This window comes from Capricornis sumatraensis, chromosome 6 (assembly GCF_032405125.1).
Source record: "Capricornis sumatraensis isolate serow.1 chromosome 6, serow.2, whole genome shotgun sequence".
Lineage (NCBI taxonomy): Eukaryota > Metazoa > Chordata > Mammalia > Artiodactyla > Bovidae > Capricornis > Capricornis sumatraensis.
In genome coordinates, this window is record NC_091074.1 from 58,918,865 (window position 1) to 58,941,659 (window position 22,795).

Here is a 22,795-nt window from a genome sequence, read left to right on the forward strand (position 1 = left end):
GTTTTGCAATGTTTACTTCTTACTTTTAATCTTAGAGATCTTCAACTTCTCCTCCTTGTGTGATCTCAAGCTCTGATTCCCAGTGAAGGGCTTGTCTTTCCGAAGTGGACTGATTCGAAAGGATGTGTTTGGCTGGAGCCGTGGAAGTGCTTCTGAGCAATTGCTCTGGGCCAGTCTTGCCGAGTTATCAGACAGGGATCTGCCCCGGACCTGCCTCTGGCCGTGTTCACTCTGTCTGGAGTCATGGTTACAAGTGGAGGCCACGCTGATTTGACAGTGTTTCTTGGTGCTAAACACACCAGTTTCATCACCTTCTGAAAATGCCCAGTTCACATATCCACCTCCAGGTTGCATGCTCATGACTTGGGAAGGGAGGGAGGTCACTCTCGTGGGTCCAGGTGTGCAAATCAAAGTGGGGAGCACTTGTTCCCCCTCGTCTGGTCTGGCTGGTATCTGAGAAAGTGACTCACACTGCTCCTTGGTTTCCACCATGGGGCCCTGGGGTGAGACACCCGGGGTCTGCCACATCAGATGAACAGGGACCTCAGTCTGGCTGACATGTTCAGTTGTCAGGCCATCTGTACCTGCTTCCACAGATGGTCTGGACAGAGGCAAGTCAGTTTTTGCAGGATAAGAAACTTGTTCTAGATAAGAAGGGACCAGGAGATATTGGCCATACTTTGGGTGTGCTTGTCTGTTCAGCATCACCCCAGAAGCAACTACATGATTTTCTGTTTCTTGTTCTCCTTGCTCATCTCGTACATTTGAAGCCTCTTGATGTGTAATCTCAAGAAAGGGCCCTTTCTGGCCTCGTGGAGGATACCAGCCTCTGGCCAGGCTCCGCAGCAAAGAAGGGGGCATGCTATAACACTGATACTTCTTCTTCTCAGAGAGTGGCATGCTGCCCAGAACCTCTGCACAGATGACATTGCTCCAGCTGTGGGGAAGTTTTCTGCAAGTAGAATGCTTTCTGTTGGCCAGGAGAGCCTCATCTTCTTGTAAGGTGTCAACAGCAGAAAGGACTTTTAAGGTATCCACGGTCAGGGCAGAGAGATCCTGCAGGTGTCCCACCTGGCTGTCCAACGACAATAAGGAGTCCTTTATGAAAGACACCTTTTCATTCATTTCTTTCAGCTGGAAGTACATCTCGGTAACCCTAAGGGTAAAGGGAGGGAGAAAACCAATAAACGCAGTAAGCTGATGGGAACTGGCCTTCCTCTCTTCCTGCTCTGCTTCCATCTCTAGGTGGCTGCCCAGCCTACGCGGCTTCCCTATGTTGGGTCTGTCTTCTGCCTTCTTCTCTATCCAGTAGGTACTCATCCCAGATGCTCTCACCCACTCCTGTAATTCCCACTATCACCAGAAAAAGGAAAATTAAAAATTGCATTTCTGGCCCTTATTTCTCTCCGGTTTTTCAGAACCACATTTCCAGCTTCTACTAGTTATCCTTCCAATCATCTCATCAATCAGCCTATTTGTACTCATTAATGTATTCATTAACTTACATGACAAACATTTAAAATATCTCCTATTGTCAAGCACTGTGCTATTTTGGTAGGCAAGGGAAATCCTGAGGATGAAACCGGAAGGATAGGAATAGAGTCAATAATAAAAATCATAATTAGAAAAAGTTTATAGATCTTTTAAAATAAAATTCCATGTCTACAGTATAAACAAGCATCCCAGGTTTCAAACAAAGCCCATTTTAAGAAACCTACAATCAGAGGAAGTCTGAGGCAATTCTTAAGTGATTTTGAATACTTGAACCCCAAATTATGATATTGAACCAGTGGTTCAAGTAAAAGCAGCCATCAGACACCATCAGTTATGCAAGTACAAAAGTACACTGCAAGCAGAGTCAAATTAAATTTAACAATTGATTTCAGAGAATTAGAAAGAATAAAGAAAATATATCTATATCTATCTCTGTTATATGGGTATAGGTTTTGTTTTGTGTACCCCCCCAAAAAAGATAAGTTGAAATCCTAACCCCAAGTATTCCTAGAACGTGACTTTATTTGAAAGGAGGGCCTTTACAGAGGTAATCAAGTTAAAATATGGTCATTAAAGTATACCATAAACCTGTATAATTCATATTCTTATAAAAAGGGGAAATTTGGACATAGAGGGAGGAAAATGTGAGACAACTACCTTCTGCCTGGAGTGGTGCATCTGCAAACTAAGGAACACCAAGGGCTGTCCGCAAGCAAAAGAAGCTAGAAGGGGTGAGGAAGGACTCTCCCCTGGAGTCACGCTTAGAGAAAGCATGGACCTGCAAATGGCGTAATTTTGGACTTCTAGCCTCCAGAACTGTGAGAGGACAAATTTCTATTGTTGTGAGACACCCAAATTTTTTGGTACTTTGTTAGGTGTGCGTGCATGCGTGATAAGTCACTTCAGTTGTGTCTCACTTTCTACGACCCTATGGACTGTAGCCTGCCAGGCTCCTCTATCCATAAGATTCTCCAGTCAAGAATACTGACATGGGTTCTCATGCCCTCCTCCAGGACATCTTCCCAACCCAGGGATTGAACCCAGGTCACTTATGTCTCCTGCATTGGCAGGCAGGTTCTTTACCACTAGTACCACCTGGGAAGCCCTTTGTTATGGCAGCCCAGGAAATTAATACAGTTATGACATTTTTATTTCTTTCCTTTTTTCCTGTTTCATTCTTTACTTTGCAGAAAGGGATATACTTTCCAATTTCTCAATACTAAAAATCTTTGATAAACAGAAATAAAGTGAAAAGCAGCAAGGGAGGGAATATAGTCAACAGTTTCATGACTCATATCACCATACGCAGAAATAAAAAATTGTCCCCACTCTTATTTGGGGGCTGGGAGAAGCAATGATTGATTTTATCATGAAGAGCTTGGCACTCGGTTCTAGGAAGCACTTTCCAGAATAGTGTCAGATGTCCCCTCTCCAGAATATATTCCAGGTCACATGAATTGAGAAATCCTCCCCTTCTTTCTGGAATCTTTGCAGATAGAACTGAAAGAGTAAAGGGGGTCGTATTTTCCATTTTAATTATCATCTAGGTGGGTGGAGCCCTCTCTTGCTTCAACTTCTATAACTCAATAGAGCCTTAGTAAAGGCTTCCTGACCTTCTGGAACCTGTAAAACTAGAGTTGGCAAGGATGATGAAGAAAAGAGCACAAAATATATGTATATTCACTTCCAAATATGCTTCATTAGAGCCTCTCCATCTAGCACACTGTTTCATCTAATTCAAAAACAGTACAGTCCGAACAACAGTAATGGAGATTCATTAAGTTCCATTAGCAGCAGCCCCATCAAAAGGATACAATAGACACCAACAAGTATTCAGAGCCACAGGTAATCTGCTACAATAGAGACTGTTAGGCAAATAACCTGGTCACCCTCACATCAGGTCCTCTTGCTTTCATAGGCACTTCTTTTCTAAAGCTCAATGTCCTATGAAACATATTTTAATTATATTTCTCAACCACAATGTACATTAATCAAGTCTTTCAGTCATTCTGACATGGAAAAGAAATTCTCATGATTTTCGTTTCTTCTGTGCAAGGTCAGAAAGTGAGGAGGAGACCAGGATGGTTATTGTTTCACTGTGGGTCTCTGGACTAGATATTGTAAAATGAAATTATAGAAAGTATTATTATAATCATCATGATAATCACAGTGTTCCTGAATGCTCATTATGTGCCAGACGTTATACATTATTTTATTTAATCCACATGACCACCCTATAAGGTAGGCATTCTACTATCCCTTCATGAATATAGGTCACATTACCCATCATAAGGTCAGTGAAAGAGTGAGGCTTCAAAGCCAAAGCGTGCAACTCCATATTCAATGGCAGTAACCACTGCCCTCCAGCACGTCTCAGCAACTCAGCAGGGATCCAAGCAAAGTCCTACTGGGGTCCTAGAGTCCCACGAAGGATGCATGATTTGCACCCACATTTTCCATGCCTGGAGTTGTTCACAAATGTTTCTCAGTAAGATATCATGATAAAACAATGATGGGACTTGCTCAAGCTATAACTCTGCTGAATTACATTGCTCAACATGATAGTTAAAAAAAAATTTTTTTTAAGATGTAGCACTTTCCAAATATAATGTAACCAAACATGCTTACTATGGAAAAATCCCTAGTTAACAACTTATTCCATAGAACAGAGAGAGAAAACACTGGCTTACATCGCTAGGGACAAAAAGTAGCCAGCATTCCAAATAGAGAAAGTAAAATATAAAACAGACTTAATATGCTCTCTTTCCACTTTTACAATTCCCCTAACTCTGTAAGGATACAGATAATCTCTTCTTCAGAGGCAGGCAAACATACAAATGTCTTCCTAATGTCTTTTCCCTCCCTCTTCAAACTACTGCTCAGTTACTGCCAGAAAATATTCTTCCCTCCCTGGTAGCTCAGACAGTAAAGAATCTGCCTGCAAGGCAGGAGACCTGGGATTGATCCCTGGGTCGGGAAGATCCCCTGGAGAAGGAAATGACTACCCACCCCAGTATTCTTGCCTGGAGAATCCCATGAAGAGAGGAGCCTAGTGGGCTACAGTCCATGGGGTCACAAAGAGTTGGACACAACTGAGCAACTAACACTTTCAGAACGACCTCAATAAGGACCACCATGTAAAAAAGAGGGCTCGTGAAATAGCTCTATCAAAAAGGAAATTTGATCAATTGTGTTTTGAAATTAAATTAGGGCTTCATAATCAAATACTAGAGCCTTTGAAAGCATCTAAAATATTTTTCAGAAGCTACTTACCCATCTACCATCTAATCCTTCTCTACTCAAATACCAAGAAAAAACTGAAGAAAACGTAATAGCATATGATGACTATTGGTGTTCAGTTTACTATTGTTACTATGATCAAGATTCACTCTGTATTCATTTGACTCATGATACTACCTTCTCCTAGTTTTCATTATTCTCGTCTGACCAATTCTTTTCAGTCTTCTCGTCTGACCAATTCTTTTCAGTCTTCTCCACGAGTTCCTCTTCCTCAGCCCATGACACAGGTGTTGACACCTCTCAGCATGAGACCCACTGAGTCTGCTCACTCCACTTGCTTCCTGAGCATAATCACTTCCTCTCCCATAGTTTTATTTTCCTACAATAGGCAGGTGACTACCAAATTTCCTATTCAAATTTTGCCCTTCGGGCTCCAGAGCCATATATATAAAGCCTTCCAGACATCTCTGGCTAAATATGCCACTAGAATCTCAGGCTCGACAAACTTAAACCTCATTGCTTCTACCCGCTGCCTCAGTCTCTGCCATGCATCTGGTATTCCTTATCCCTGCGGTGCCACCTTTCGCCTCATTACCCTGCCTTAGATACTATTCGTCCTGGACTCCATCTACTCCCTTATCACCACATCCAATCCTTAACTCATCTCATGAATTCTCTTCTCTAAATATGTCTTTATTTATCCTCTCTGCTATGCCCTATATGTTTGTGTCCCCACCCAAAATTCATATGTTGAAATGTTAATCTTCAAAAGTGATGGTATTGGTACATGTGGCCTTTGGGAGGTGATTAGGTCATGAGGATGAAGCCCTCATGAGTGGGATTAATGCTCTATTTAATAAAAGATTCCACAGAGCTCCTTAGTGCCTTCTACCACGTAAGGAAACAGAAGTTTGTAACCCAAACAGGGCCTTCACCTGACCATCCTCACACCCTGATCTCAGACTTCCAGCTTCCAGAACTATTAGCAATAACATTCTGCAGCTTGTAAGCCATCCAGTCTGGGAAATTTTGTAACAGCAAACCAAAAAGAAATCAACCCTGAATATTCACTGAAGGACTGGTGCTGAGCTGAAACTCCAATACTTTGGCCACCTGATGCAAAGAGCAGACACATTAGAAAAGAACCTGATGCTGGGAAAGACTGAAGGCAGGAGGAGAAGGGGATGACAGAAGACAAGATGATTGGATGGCATCACCGACTCAATGGACATGAGTTTGAGCAAGCTCCAGAAGATGGTGAAGGACAGGGAAGCCTGGTGTGCAGCAGTCCATGTGGTTGCATGAGGATTCAAGTCCACGAGGATTTGAAATAGCTCAACTGGAATTCCATCACCTCCACTAGCGTTGTTCATAATGATGATTTCTAAGGCCCACTTGACTTCACGTTCCAGAATGTCTGGCTCTAGGTGAGTGATCACATCATCATAATTATCGGGGTCATGAAGATCTATTTTGTATAGTTCTTCTGTGTATTTTTGCCACTGCTTCTTAATATCTTCTGCTTCTGTTAGTTCCATACAATTTCTGTCCTTTATTGTGTCCATCTTTGCATAAAATGTTCCCTTGGTATCTCTAATTTTCTTGAAGAGATCTCTAGTCTTTCCCATTCTGTTGTTTTCCTCTATTTCTTTGCATTGATCGCTGAGGAAGTCTTTCTTATCTCTCCTTGCTATTCTTTGGAACTCTTCAGTCAGATGGATATCTCTTTCCTTTTCTCCTTTGCCTTTCACTTCTCTTCTATTTACAGCTATTTATAAGCCCTCCTCAGACAACCATTTTGCCCTTCTGCATTTCTTTTTCTTGGGGCTGGTCTTGATCCCTGCCTCCTGTACCATGTCATGAACCTCCGTCCATAGTTCATCAGGCACTCTGTCTAACAGATCTAATCCCTTGAATCTATTTCTCACTTCCACTGTATAGTCATAACAGATTTGATTTAGGTCATACAAAAATGGTCTAGTGGTTTTCCCCACTTTCTTCAATTTAAGTCTGAATTTGACAATAAGGAGTTCATGATCTGAGCCACAGTCAGCTCCCAGTCTTGTTTTTGCTGACTGTATAGAGCTTCTCCATCTTTGGCTGCAAAGAATATAATCAATCTGATTTTGGTATTGACCATCTGGTGATGTCCGTGTGTAGAGTCTTCTCTTGTGTTGTTGGAAGAGGGTGTTTGCTATGACCAGGGCATTCTCTTGGCAAAACTCTGTTAGCCTTTGCCTTGCTTTATTCTGTACTCCAAGGTCAAATTTACCTGTTACTCCAGGTATCTCCTGACTTCCTACTTTTGCATTCCAGTCCCCTATAATGATACTTTGGCCACCTCATGCAAAGAGTTGACTCATTGGAAAAGACTCTGATGCTGGGAGGGATTGGAGGCAGGAGGAGAAGGGGACGACAGAGGATGAGATGGCTGGATGGCATCACCGACTCGATGGACGTGAGTCTGAGTGAACTCCGGGAGTTGGTGATGGACAGGGAGGCCTGGTGTGCTGCGATTCATGGGGTAGCAAAGAGTCGGACGTGACTGAGCGACTGAACTGAACTGAACTGACCCTATAATGAAAAGGACATCTTTTGGGGGTGTTAGTTCTAGAAGGTCTTATAGGTCTTCATAGAACCATTCAACTTCAGCTTCTTCAGCATTACTGGTTGGAGCATAGACTTGGATTACTGTGATATTGAATGGTTTGCCTTGGAAACGAATATTTTCATTACAAGAAGAAAATCTGTAACTGTGTACGGTGATGGATGTTAACCAGATTCACTGTCGTGATCATTTCATAGTACACAAATGTCAAACCATCATGCTATATGCTTGAAACATATATTGTTAGGTCAATTACAGCTAAATATGAAAAGTGCATATAATCACATGCAATCCTTCATTATTTTAACATCTACAATTAGTAATACATGCATAGCAGCTTTGATCTTACTAGAATCTGATTTTGTTCACTTTCTCCAACACATCTCCTCTTTCCTCAAAACTCTGAATGGCCTTCCTGCACTGATTCCCCCCTCAATCACACCCACCCACAGATACCCTCACTGATGATTGCCCTGGTTCCTGCAGCCCGGCTGCATCCTTCTGCCACACCCACGCTCCCCATCCTCTCCTGGTCTCCACCATTAACTCCCCTTCCCAAGGACTTCACTCAGCAAATCACTTCTTTCCTCTGGCTCCTGCAGCTCCTCCCATTTCCAGGAACACATACATTAATTTTGTTATCGCCACATGAAACAAAAGAATCCCACCATGTGCCCATACCCTGCTTCAGAGGTAAACTTCTTACAAAATCTGCCTCTGATCTCTGTCTCTACTTTCACCCTCAGCTGCCCTCAACTCAGTGCACAAGTGCCGGTCAGGCTCCCTGAGAGCTCCACGACTCCCAGTGCAACTGGCACCCTGCCCCTGCCCTCTTCAGGACCAGCCTACTGCTCCTGGACACAGCCGCATCCAGTTTGGGGCACCATCCCTCCTGGACACAGCCGCATCCAGTTTGGGGCACCATCCCACATGGACACAGCCGCATCCAGTTTGGGGCACCATCCCTCCTGGACACAGCCGCATCCAGTTTGGGGCACCATCCCACATGGACACAGCCGCATCCAGTTTGGGGCACCATCCCTCCTGGACACAGCCGCATCCAGTTTGGGGCACCATCCCACATGGACACAGCCGCATCCAGTTTGGGGCACCATCCCACATGGACACAGCCGCATCCAGTTTGGGGCACCATCCCTCCTGGACACAGCCGCATCCAGTTTGGGGCACCATCCCACATGGACACAGCCGCATCCAGTTTGGGGCACCATCCCTCCTGGACACAGCCGCATCCAGTTTGGGGCACCATCCCACATGGACACAGCCGCATCCAGTTTGGGGCACCATCCCTCCTGGACACAGCCGCATCCAGTTTGGGGCACCATCCCACATGGACACAGCCGCATCCAGTTTGGGGCACCATCCCACATGGACACAGCCGCATCCAGTTTGGGGCACCATCCCTCCTGGACACAGCCGCATCCAGTTTGGGGCACCATCCCACATGGACGCAGCCGCATCCAGTTTGGGGCACCATCCCTCCTGGACGCAGCCGCATCCAGTTTGGGGCACTATCCCTCCTGGACACAGCCGCATCCAGTTTGGGGCACCATCCCTCCTGGACACAGCCGCATCCAGTTTGGGGCACCATCCCACATGGACACAGCCGCATCCAGTTTGGGGCACCATCCCTCCTGGACGCAGCCGCATCCAGTTTGGGGCACCATCCCTCCTGGACGCAGCCGCATCCAGCTTGGGGCACCATCCCTCCTGGACGCAGCCGCATCCAGCTTGGGGCACCATCCCTCCTGGACGCAGCCGCATCCAGCTTGGGGCACCATCCCTCCTTCCTCAGGTCTCTCCTCCTCAGCTGCCTCAAAGTGATCCTCCTGCACCCACCTCCTCAACCTACCCAACCCAACCCAACTCCAGCAGACCCTTCACCGCCATCATTCTCTATTCCCTTATACTACTTGTTTTTCTTCATTGCTCTTTTATGGTCTGGCATTAAATTACATATTTCTTTTTTGTCCTCCATTCCCAGCACCCCTCCACAAGCATGCACTAGACTGGAAGGCCTACAAAGGAAGGGCCCCTGGTCTCATCCACCATTTATCTCCTCTAACTTATAAGACTGTCTAGAACCCTGCAGATGCTCAATAAATGTGCAATGACTACAAGAATATTACACACTACTTGAGAAAATTTTAGAGGATCAAAACCTTAGGTTTTAAAAGTAGACCTTCTACTTTTTTTCAGCCATTCTAGTAAGAATCAGCTTTAAGTAGCAGTTTAGGGGGTGAAAATACATATAGAGCTTTTACCTTTCTGATGTCACTCGGATTTGTTCCTCACAACTACAATTCAGATTGTCCATCTTCTCGTGGAAGTACTTTTCCACACACTGTTCTTCAAAATCGTGAAGTTTTTTCAGATCCTCCTTACTTAGGTAGAGTTCTGTGGAAGTAAGTATAGTATATAAAAAGAATCATCGTTCCCCCTCCATAGGAAGCTGAGACCACGTCTGAGTGACTTTTCTTCTACTGGTGTTGAAAATGAATAAAACTATAGTTTGTGTGATGATAGTTTACAGCCTTGTCACACGGTATGACTAACACCACCTGGGACGCCCTATGCACCAACAACTGGAAGCATGAGGCTGAGTCTCCTAGTTGTTTTATATACTGAAGTGGGGGTTTGGACATGACTCATGTGGATCAGATACTTTATCTTCAAAATCTTCCTACGTTAGAATACTTTTAAAGATCTATCATGTTTGTATGCTTATGGCGGTTCCTCCACCAACTATTTAAACTATCAAAATGACAACAAGTAACCCACAGGTTAAAATCAAGGTTAGAAGAAGCCTACGTCTGTTTCAGAGAATCCAGGAAGTTTAAGAAAGTTGTACCTTTGTTGCACTGAGTTTATACAGGCACTGAGTTGGTATATACTAAGTTCTTTTATTGAAAAAAGATATTATTGCCAGTATTATCAATGGCCAATCAAGGCTATACATCTTCATTGACAATAACTAATTCATTAAAAGACACATCATTTCATGATGTTATGAAACTAATGCAATCTATATCAAACTTCAGTGATCACATGTGGTATACCACCTTGACTCTTACCTAACAGAAAAAAACATTATCTTTTAAGCAAGTTTCTAATACTTGTTAAATATAAAAATGCTGTTGCAAAAAGGGTAAAATTGGAATGTTTTCTTCCTTCAACCATTTCACCTAAATTAGGGGGGAAAAAAAGAAAAACCAAGAAAGAACCATTAAAGTTCTCCAGAATTAATTAGAAATTCAAAGGTTCTAGAATTTATTTAAAATGCAAATTAACAAAAATATTAATTTTAGAGGATAATTAAAAGAAAATATTCAGCCACAAAAGGTATTCACAATGTTTTCTGATTTTTACAGTATAGAAGAATTTTTCAGGTCCAAAAAAAAAAAAAAATCCAGTATCTCCCCATCCCCACTCAGCTCTAAATTTTTCTTTGCATTAAAGAATTTTGTATGAGTAAGGAACTTTAGAATTGTGTGATTTGAACCTTCTGTGGATTCCTGAGAGCAAATAATCCCCAAAGCAATTCCAGTGATTGCGATAGGTACAGCTTGCAGTATGTGACATTTTCTTGCAACTGTCCACCAGGTGGCACTGCTACCCTGTGTGCAAACATCCTGAACCTGAATACAGAGGCTCAAAGGCAATCTTAGAAAAATTAAGAATTTCCTAAAACTCAGGGTGAGTGCACCTCTACCCATCAGAATATTTCCTCAAGTTTTATACCAGAATCACCCTATAAGTTCATATCAAGGAAAGCTCAGGAAAGGGTTCTTTGTTATGGTGCTATAAAATCTGGCCAAATCCTAGTTAATTCCAGGATCTCTCAAGTGGTTCACACTCTCCTGTTATAATTATTCTGGGATGGCACTCTATTAGAAGATGAAAAATTATAATATAATTATAAGCCTTTAAGTTAACTGCAGTTGTACTTTGGCTTCCTTATAAAGGCTGAATCTCTTGAGGGAAAGAAATGGAAAAGAAAAATAAATCAGTACAGTGGTTCAAGAAGAGAAAAATATTTCACAGAGTCAATTACCAGCAGGAGCAAAAGCTTGCCACCCTGTCAACCTTGTGATAACAGTTGTTAAGGGCTCACCAAAACGTACAGATAGTCCACAATTCCATATCTGAAACTCTTGGAACCAGTCTGTTTCAGAATTCAGAAGTTTACTTTTCTAGTTTTGGAAATGTAATATAATGCATATGCCATAAATGAAGTAAAATTCCTAACTGGGGCTAGAGCAATATTCTGAAATTAAACACATTATTTCTGCAGCAAAATCAATGATATTCTTACTACAAGGGATAAAGAGGGTAAGTGGCTTACATTAGTCCCATTAGCCTCTTCTATCCAAATGAGTCTTTCTCTAACTTAAGAAGAAAAAGACTTTCCATTTTCAGATATATTTTGGATTTAGGAATTGAGATAAAGGATTGTGGATTTATGCCATTTCCTCTATATCTAGGAATTATCTAGAAATGGGCCTAGTACCAATGGGCCTAGAGGAACTACGAAAGATCTGTAAACCAAAAGAATGAATTTCTCTTATGATGATTAGTATGACAGTCATATCATGCTGTCAAGATACGGATAAGCAAAATGAACTAGGAAAAATATCTCAAAATGTGTCGAGTTAAGCTTTGCCAAAAAGAGAGAGAATCCGCATTTCTCCATCCTAAGTTGAAGTTCCTGAAAATATGAGACATCTATAGAGAATGACCTCCATATTCTGTAAATCAGAGAAACCAGAGAGCCTTGACTCTAATGAATAAGTTAGACAAAGTTTGGTTTATCTATTTCCTTTAATCCACAAGACCTGTATCCTTTCAATTTGGATTCCATCTTCATCAACAAGGAATAAGTATGGGTCACTGGGACAACTACTCTCTAGGAGCTATTCTGATGACTTCCCAGTTAAGCAGAGAAAATACAGGCTTTCCAGGTGACAAAAAACCTTTACAAATCCAAGCAGAGATTCTATTCCTACCCATTTCTTTCTTTCAAACTATTAATTACTCTTAGCAAAAGATACTATAACCACATGAGATCAATGTATTTACTTAGACCCAGGTTCCCAACTGATAGTCTTTTAATTTAACTCCCAGGGCCTTCCAACCTGTGCCCTGAATTTAATCGACAATGTTCAGGTGTCTTCACCTTGGATCTCTGCTCTTTACTTTCTTTCTCCTGTGCCACCAATTAAAAACTTACTTAATCCAACATCACCCTCTTCTTGGTCATTTGGAGCTTGGTGCTGGCAAAGACGGCGAAGCAGGAGACCAATGTGACTCAGCAGGATAAAAGGTGGGGGCAGCCAAGGCTTTTCATGGTAGGTCATGATGTAACGATAGCGATTGTATTTCCACAGGTTATTTGAAATGGATTTCAGATCTATGTAAACGTTACTGTAAGTTGCAGTAAAAGAGGGACAGTGTTTTAATACAGAATGCTGAAACATGACAGATGACTGCTTTATTTTCCAGCTTATTATTGGTTCACCTGATGTGACCAGTAGTTAGCCAATAAAAATAATATCCATCGCATTTATAATTCTTCTTCCCCAAACAATACACATTAATCACCCTCTACAATAAAATATGCTAATCAGAATACGCAAAAGGTAGAAATTACAATCAGAGAGAAGAAAATGCTAACATTTTAAATACAATGAACAGAAACTGTCCTCTTGAAGTAACATTATCCTTGTTTCACTATCTTTTTTCACATAAGATCTTTTCAGTCCTTAAGTCATCCTTAATGATAAACGGTTTTAATCTTCCTCTATATTATCAATCTTATGAAGAGATTCTCCTAATTATCAAATGTGAGAAGTGCTAGAATAACCCTAGCTAAAACATTCAAATGGGAAAAAAAAAAAAAAAGATGAGGCAGGCAATAAAAATCAATTTATCCTAAAATAAACCAATAAGCAGAACTTTGATTTAGAAGCTAGATCAATTATTTACATTAACTTTATAATAAAAATAACTTCATATTGGTTGGCTACTTTGGATTTTTTCCCCTTTATTGTATCAATTACAATATACAAATAGTGCAGAAAAATATGTTGATGCTATAGAGCTTGTGATGAAGTTGTCATGAGTGGTATCCATTCTCAAGCAATATGTCATCCTTAACTGTATAACTTTAAGTCTATGATATGATATGGGTGGGCACAATGAAATATCTATCTTAATATTTTGTTTAGGCTAATATAGAATTTATTTCTTTAGAGAAAGATGGCAGAGAAGCACTTAAGAAGGGCAGACAAATTTGACAAATAGAAATGCAAGTAACCCTAAACTGCAGGAATGGTAAAGAGAAGAAATTCAAACTATCTTGGAGAAAAACAGCTTAGGATTGAAGAATGAGGAGGGACTTCCCTGCATCCTGTGGTTACGACTCCATGCTGCCATGGCACAGGGTGCTGGTCCTGGAACTAAGATCCTGCATGACACTTAGTTCGATTTTTAAAAAGAGAGGGAAAAGGAAAGGAGAAGTTTCAGATTACATAAGATAGATGAAGAAAGCACTGACAACCGGATTTAATGGCAATTCTTTAAGTCCAGTCACCGAGCCGGCAGCACTAGCATCACCTGAGAACCTGTCAGAAATACAAATTCTTGGGCCCTACCTCAGAATGGGGCTTCCCTGGTGGGTCAAACAGTAAAGAATCTGCCTACAATGCAGGAGACCTGGGTTCGATCCCTGGGTGGGGAAGATCCCCTGGAGGAGGGAACTACTTCAATACTCTTGCCTGGAGAATTCCAGGAACAGAGGAGCCTGGCAGGCTACAGTCCATGGGCTTGCAAAGAGCTGGACATGACTGAATGCCTTTCACTTACTCATTCACCCTGCTGCTGCTGCTAAGTCGCTTCAGTCGTGTCCGACTCTGCGCAACCCCAGAGACGGCAGCCCACCAGGCTCCTCCGTCCCTGGGATTCTCCAGGCAAGAACACTGGAGTGGGTTGCCATGTCCTTCTCCAATGCATGAAAGTGAAAAGTGAAAGTGAAGTCGCTCAGTCGTGTCCGACTCTTAGCGACCCCATGGCCTGCAGCCTACCAGGCTCCTCCACCCATGGGATTTTCCAGGCAAGAATACTGGAGTGGGTCGCCATTGCCTTCTCCACTTACCCTAGAAGGACCAAATTAGCTATCCCAGTCTCAGCAAGTCCTCCAAGTAATTCTCTTGCACAATCAAGTTTGAGGATCGCCAGAGCTCCATGCTACTCCCAGTCCAAGAGTGACTACAGCATGTCTACCAGCAGGTGGCGATCTTCACAGTGTTTGTCAGGCTCTTCGTAACCATCACAGATTCTGGAAAGGGGCTTTTGGATAAGCAGTCAGATCTGGGGTTGCTCAACTTGGATGAAAATCCTAAAGGAAATCAACCCTTAATGTTCACTGGAAGGACTGATACTGAGCTCCATTACTTCGGCCACCTGATGCAAAGAGCCAACTCACTGGAAAAGAGCCTGATAACTGGGAAGAATCAAGATGGAAGACAGGAGAAGGGGGCAACAGTAGGTGAGATGGTTGGATGGCATCATAGACTCAATGGACAGGAGTTTGAGCAAACTCTGGGAGACAATGAAGGAGAGGGAAGGACATGGACTGGCATGCTGCAGTCCATGCAGTTGCAAAGAGTGGGACACAACTTAGGAACTGAATAAGAAGCTTGTATGGTCCTCGGTGTGTTCATCGCAGTGACAAGATTGGCCTGTGGGAGGATTTTCCAACCTCTCTTTTGACACCTGCTATTTTTGAGAAACAAAAATCTCATATCCACTGATCTTATTTAAATGTCAGAATAAAAGCTATAATAATTAAACACCAGCAAATGCTGCAAGTTCATAAAATGCTGAGACTAAAGAAAGATGACAGTTATCATATAATCCTGTAATAACTAATAAGATTTTCCTGATATACATGCAACAATAGTCTGTTTTTGCCTGTGCTTTTATTTTATCTGCTTTCAGCCGTATCTCCTCTACTTTCTTTACTTAGCTTCTATGCATTGATTTCCCTTTCTCTTTTCAGTAAGATAATAAATAAAATACCTCATACAGTGGCTGGCATAAAGGAGGCATTCAGAAAAAACTAGTTCCTTTCCATCATGTCACTTGATTTCTTTCATCCATTAAACTCTTTTCAATGCTTGGGATAAATTCATAGGCAGAAAAGGAAAAAAGAAAACCCAAAAGCAAAAAACCAAACTTGTTCTTATGAAGCCTGTATTCCAGAATGAGATAAATGGGGGCAAAAATAATATATAAATAAACTATAAAATATATTTGCATATATATAAGTGAGTAGGATAAAGAAAGAAGAGTAAGGGGGACCAGGCACACCAAGGAGATAATGGAAGGAAAGGGCAGCTGCACTTTTAAATAGCATCCTTAGGTTTGTTAAGTGTCATTAGGGCTACAGTGTTGAGAAAAGAATACAGGGGCCAAAGACAGAAGCAGAGAAATAATTAGGAGGCTTTGTGGTGGTAGCAGTGAGGTACTGACAGGTGGTTGGACTGAGGATCTATTTGAAGGTGGAGTCAAAGGTATTTCTGACAATCTAAACTTAGAAATATGAGAGGCAATAAGAAGGCCAAGGTTTTTGGCCTGAATGACAAAAAAAAAGATGAAGCTTTGACAGAAATGTGTGCTCTTCTTTAAAGATGTGGGAACAACTATAAGAAGAATAAGTGTATATTTGGAAAGAGGGAAAATCAAGAGTTTGGACATTTAAAAGCTCAGAAATCTATTATATGTCTGACTGGCAACAGAACAGGGCAGCTGGACCTATAGAATTGGAGTTCAAGAAAGAGATGTAGGCTGAAGAGATACATTGGACTTTGTCAAGATACAGAACATATATACAGGAAACTGAAAGAGATCACCAAACGAAGCATAAACAAAAGGTCTGGGCCCAGGGACAAATCCCAGTGTTAAAAGGTTGGAGAGAAGATGATGAACCAGGAAAAGAAAACTGCGAAGAAGTGAAGTGATATTGATGAAAACAGAGAATGAAATATAATGAGAGCTGATGAAGAGAAGTTATCAAGGACTCTCTAGTCAACTTTCAACTCATCAATTGCCATTCTCCATGATTCCAAATTATTGCTTAATTACAGTGTATGATCTCTTTTAATTCTGTTTTTATTACAGTCCCACATCATTTTTTCTCTTCTTACACTCTGCTACCTTCCTACCAGTAGTCCCATGCCCATATTTTTAAAACCATAAAACCACAGTGATAAAGCATGATATGCATTAAAACAAAGGTTACATGTGACTCTTTCAAAATACTTCACCAATTTTGACTGATACAAAATAACCATATTTGATTAAAATAACCTACTTAAAGAAAGCTATCAACAGGTTCACCATGATGATATATTGCACGAAGAGGTAGACAGCTTGCAGGAATGGCGTAAGAAAAGAACCAGGAGGGCAGGACGGCTGGCTTGAACAAACTGCAAAGAAAGAATTTTAAAGAATGAGAGACAAGGTGAGTTACAGTCCTATGACCATGGACAAATATTTAGCACACTAATTTAGCAGAATACCACAAACTCTTGACATTTTTAAGATTCAAATGGTTGTTTTCCAGAGTTCTTTTCAACTCTGAGTGTCTACAAGGGTTTGATTTCCACAGAGTGGTGGAATGCTCTACATACCATCTATATCTGAAGCATAGACTTCTCCATATATCATCCAGTATGGCTCAAATACGATATCTCGGGCAAGGGTCCAGGATGGGGGCTCCTTTGGTGAAAGGATGGCTTTCCGTGCCACTCCAAAGCTCAGGAGGACGATGGCCATGATGATCACAATGTAGAACATGTTTGCTGTCTACAGAAAAGCATGACACAGAAACAAACTCACAGACTTAGAACATGAACTTACGGTTGCCAGTGGGAAGAGAGAGAGAGGGAGTTTGGGATGGTCATGTACACACTGCTATATTTAAAATGGATAGCCAACAAGGACCTGCTGCATAGCCCATGGAACTCTGCTCAATGTAATGTGGCAGCCTGGCTGGGAGTGGGGTTTGGGAGAGAATGGATACATGTATATGTATTGCTGAATCATTCTGCTCTCCACGTGAAACTACCACAACATTGTTAATTCGCTATACCCCAACAAAAGTGAAAATGTTAGTCACTCAGTCGTGTCTGACTCTTTGTGACCCCATGGACTGTAGCCCACCAGGCTCCTCTGTCCATGGAAATCTCCAGGCAAGAATATTGGAGTGGGTAGCAATGCCCTCTTCCAGGGGATTTTTCCAACCCAGGGATTGAATCGAGGTCTCCCACATTGCAGACAGATCCTTTACTATCTGAGCCCCAGTACAAAATAAAAAGCTAAAAAAAAATGGCACAGCCAGAATTTTAGCATAGATTAGAAATTCAAGACAAATAAAATACCTGGAGTCATCACAATTATCAGAGAAGGCAATGGCCCCCCACTCATGGACGGAGGAGCCTAGTAGGCTCCAGTCCATGGGGTCGCTGAAAGTCGGACACGACTGAGCAACTTCACTTTCACTTTTCACTTTCATGCATTAGAGAAGGAAATGGCAACCCACTCCAATGTTCTTGCCTGAAGAATCCCAGGGATGGGGGGGCCTGCCAATAATAAGACTGTCTAGTCATTGACCAAAATACCTAGTCCATGAACAACTGGACTTCCTTTGTCTAAAACATCTTGTTTTCTCTGCCCAATACATGTTTCAGGTAGCCTATGGAATGATTTAAATGTACTAACAGTAGAGAATCTATGCTTTTTTTAAGAAGTGATGAAATATGAATAGCTTTTGATTGGCTAATATCCAAGTTTTCATCAGTGATTATGAAAAGAAAAAAATTAGGGTAATTCAAATTAGTAAAATGGCTCCTTATTCCCAGGATTATCTTCAGCAGTATTTAGAGCCTGAGAAAACTGATCAGGCCAAGAATCTGCTGAATAATTCCAGGCTACTTAGCAAACTGAAGAATTTAAGGGGGGAAAAAAAAAGATGTAAAAGCAACTATAAAATGACGCTTGTTAAATCCAGTGGTTCATTAACTCTCAGTTAGTCTTTGCAGTAAAAGTAAGCCTGATTCAACCCTCCTACAATGTTGGTGGGAATGCAAATTGGTACAGCCACTATGAAGAATAGGATGGAGGTTTTTTTAAAAACTAAAAATAGAGCTTCAATATGACCCTGCAATCACACTCCTGAGCCTGTATCTGGAGAAAAACATGATCTGAAAGGATACATGCAACCCAATGTTCATTGCAGCACAGTTTATAATAGCCAAGGCATAGAAGCAACCCTGGGGATTCCCAGGTGGCTCAATGGTAAAGAATCCACCTGCCAAGCAGGAGACATGGGTTCAATCCCTGGGTTGGGAAGATCCCCTGGAGAAGGAAATGGCGACCCACTCCAGTATTCTTGCCTGCAGAATGCCATGGACAGAGGAGCCTCTTGCTCACAAACAGCTGGACATGACTTAATGACTAAACAGCAACAGCAACAAGAAGCAGCTTAAATGTCCAGGGAGAGAAGAATGGCAGAGGAGGTGGTGCATCTGTGCAGTGGAATATTACCCAGCTGTTAAAAAGAGTGAAACAAGGCCGCTTTCGGCAACATGGGTGGACCTAGAAGCTGTCACACTGAGTGAAGCAGGTCAGACAGAGAAGGAGAAAGATCATCTGACATCCCTTACGTGTGGAATCTAAAAAGAAAAGATACAAATGAACTTACCACAAAACAGAAAGAGACTCACAGACTTACAGTTGAATGAACTTATGGTTACCAGGGGGAAGGATGGTGGGGAGAGAGTTATAGAGTTTGGGATGGACATACACACACTGCTATATTTTAAATGGATAACCAACAAGGACCTATTGTATACCACAGGGAATTCTGCTCAACGTTATGTGGCAGCCTGAACAGGAAGCAGTTTGGGAGAAACGGATATATGTATATGTATGGCTGAATCCTTTCACTGTTCACCTGAAACTATGACAACATTGTTTGTCAATCGGCTATACCCCAGTACAAAATAAAAAGTTTAAAAACAAAGTAAGCCTGATTGTTTTAATGCACAATGGAGGACTGCTTGAGAACACATATAATATATACATGTACCATACACACGTACTATAATTTTTAAAGGCTCTTTCAAATAATTCATTTCTATTACTAAATGTATTAATACATCAGATCAACCTACTTGTTCACTGTGGCAGAAACTTATACCATGAATTTCCTATTAGCTTCCCTTCCATGAGGCAGGAGCCACATGACCTATTCTGGCCAATGGGCTGTGGAATAATAGTGATTTGACTCACTTCCCCCTCAGAGCAGTTAAAAGCTGCTCCATCCCTTTAAAAGCATGCTCCTCCGTGGAATTTTCTCCACCCCTCTATTCCCTGTCATAGGAAACCTCAGAAGCCACTTAATGACATGCGTATGCCCCAAGAAGGAAGGATTTGTGATCCCTCAGTCACTGGATAGAGGCCAGCCTCCATGAGCACCCATCAGTCTTTGCATTAGGAAGAAATAAACTTGTACTGAGTCACTGGGATACATTGGTTACCTCAACATAGATTACCAAGTTAATTCCAATGTCACCAAGATCAGAGAAAATATTGCTGGTCTAAAAGAAAAGTATAAAGTAACAAAAATCATCTTTGGTATCCAGGAGGTTCTCCCTTTTCTGTCCTCTTCCTCTATCTCAACATAACTCTTCCTTCTCAGGAGCTTGCCCCTTCCCTGTGAGTATTCTAGAAGAAAAAGCAAAGAAGATCTTGAGGTGCTGTCCTTCTAACTCCTGTGCAAAGTCAGCTGGACAGGGCTTATACAAGTGCACCGTGAGCTCAGATGGCAGACAGAGCCAGGTGGTCCAGATGTGAATCCTGGCTCCCCAGCTTACTCCTTTGGGAAATTTACTTAAACTCCATTTCCCTGAATGTAAAATGTGGATTATAGTACCCATCTCTTAAAATTGTTTTTAAGATTAAATGAGTTAATACATACAAAGTACTTAGAACAGGGTGTGGCCCACAGTAATCACTATTTAAGAGTTGGCTAGCAACAGTTAGAACTGGACATGGAACAACAGACTGGTTCCAAATAGGAAAAGGAGTACGTCAAGGCTGTATATTGTCACCTTGCTTATTTAACTTCTATGCAGAGTACATCATGAGAAACACTGGGCTAGAAGAAGCACAAGCTGGAATCAAGATTGCTGGGAGAAATATCAATAACCTCAGATATGCAGATGACACCACCCTCATGGCAGAAGGTGAAGAGGAACTAAAAAGCCTCTTGATGAAAGTGAAAGAGGAGAGTGAAAAAGTTGGCTTAAAGCTCAAAATTCAGAAAACGAAGATCATGGCATCTGGTCCCATCACTTCATGGGAAATAGATGGGGAAACAGTGGAAACAGTGTCAGACTTTATTTTTTGGGGTTCCAAAATCACTGCAAATGGTGACTGCAGCCATGAAATTAAAAGACGCTTACTCCTTGGAAGGAAAGTTATGACCAACCTAGATAGCATATTGAAAAGCAGAGATATTACTTTGCCAACAAAGGTCCATCTAGTCAAGGCTATGGTTTTTCCAGTGGTCATGTATGGATGTGAGAGTTGGACTGTGAAGAAAGCTGAGCACTGAAGAATTGATGCTTTTGAAGTGTGGTGTTGGAGAAGACTTTTGAGAGTCCCTTGGACTTCAAGGAGATCCAACCAGTCCATTCTGAAGGAGATCAGCCCTGGGTCTTCTGTGGAAGGAATGATGCTAAAGCTGAAAGTCCAGTACTTTGGCCACCTCATGCGAAGAGCTGACTCATTGGAAAAGACTCCGATGCTGGGAGGGATTGGGGGCAGAAGGAAAAGGGGACGACAGAGGATGAGATGGCTGGATGGCATCACGGACTCGATGGACGTTGAGTTTGAGAGAACTCCTGGAGTTGGTGATGGACAGGGAGGCCTGGCGTGCTGTGATTCATGGGGTGGCAAAGAATCGGACACGACTGAGTGACTGAACTGAACTGAACTGAACTGAGGGGTGGAGAGACAAGACAAATCAGTATTTCAGCTTACTGTGCTCACAGACAAATACAACTCAATCCCCCATCATCTGGCCCTAACCAAAAGGGTAAGATGAGTATCACAGTCAACTATCCAATATGCTATCCAAGGACATTTGTTAAATATGAATTTAAGTTACACAATAAGTGGTGATGAAGTGTGTACTTCTTTAAATAATTTTAACAGTTATAATACTATTGAATATGAACCATGAAATCAGGTAGAACTGTTAAAATAACACCAGGTTATACAGCAGACAGTACTCACCATTTTTGCGATCATGGTCACATAGGGACCTGCATGTTGATTCACAGCAAAGAAGTCCAGGAGCCGTGAGAACCAGAATATGATGTTGATGCAGTATATCAGTCTTCCCGCTGTGTAGAAAGGTGGGTCACCCCACCGAAAGCCAAATCCCACCAAAAACAGGCTAATAGCCACCGTTTCCATTAAGTTCCAGTACTCGCTAATCCATACCTTCACCTTTTGAGTAAACTTCCCAGGTTCTGAAATACAGACCTAAGACATGATAGAAAGAAAGAAACAAAAGAATGGGTTATACCTCAAGAGTCTCATCACTATGATCTTCAATACTTCAACTGTTCATTTACAGAGGAATTGAATCCTGCCAAACCTTAGATCATAAGGCATCTAAGTTATCCTTGGGGAATGAATTATTTAAACAATTCTATAAATATAGCTTAATGTGACTGTTAATGCTGGTCAACTATTTAAAAACCCAACCAGAAACTTAAAAAAGGAAGGAAGAAAGAAAAGTTTTTTCTAGATTTGATCAATCCTGCACCCCACACCAGTGTTCTTGCCTGGAGAATCCCAGGGATGGGGGAGCCTGTTGGGCTACGTCTATGGGGTCGTGAAGAGTCGGACATGACTGAGCGACTTCACTTTCAATTTTCACTTTCATGCATTGGAGAAGGAAATGGCAACCCACTCCAGTGTTCTTGCCTGGAGAATCCCAGGGACAGGGGAGGCTGGTGGGCTGCCGTCTATGGGGTTGCACAGAGTCGGACACAACTGAAGTGATTTAGCAGCAGCAGCAGCAAACTAACACTGGGAAACACTGAAACAACTTTAAAACTCGACATTGCAATGGACTATAGCTGCAATGCCATTTCATGATGAATAGCCTAGTGCAAAGAAATGAAAGAATCCTATAATCTGATCCCACTATTGCTGTTAGTGAACAGTTAGCAAATTGAACGTGACATCAGAACTCACTATTACAAGAAATTACCCCTGCAACAGAATGTCAGGCAAATTGAAATGTCAAACAGTAAACCCATTTTTCCTGAGGCATTAAAAAGAATGGTAGAATTT

At 41.9% G+C, this 22,795-nt stretch overlaps 1 protein-coding gene across 1 annotated transcript in view; it reads right to left on the bottom strand.

The window, feature by feature from the left end:
* Nucleotides 1-22,795, bottom strand: part of TRPM6 (transient receptor potential cation channel subfamily M member 6) — a 105,364-nt gene that overhangs the window by 32,507 nt on the left and 50,062 nt on the right. The window contains exons 21-26 of the mRNA XM_068974221.1: nt 21,725-21,976; nt 17,053-17,227; nt 16,734-16,848; nt 12,591-12,784; nt 9,625-9,757; nt 24-1,156 (exon numbers count right to left, since the gene is read on the bottom strand). Coding sequence (XP_068830322.1) covers nt 24-1,156; nt 9,625-9,757; nt 12,591-12,784; nt 16,734-16,848; nt 17,053-17,227; nt 21,725-21,976 — 2,002 coding nt within the window. The remainder of the gene's footprint in view (nt 1-23; nt 1,157-9,624; nt 9,758-12,590; nt 12,785-16,733; nt 16,849-17,052; nt 17,228-21,724; nt 21,977-22,795) is intronic.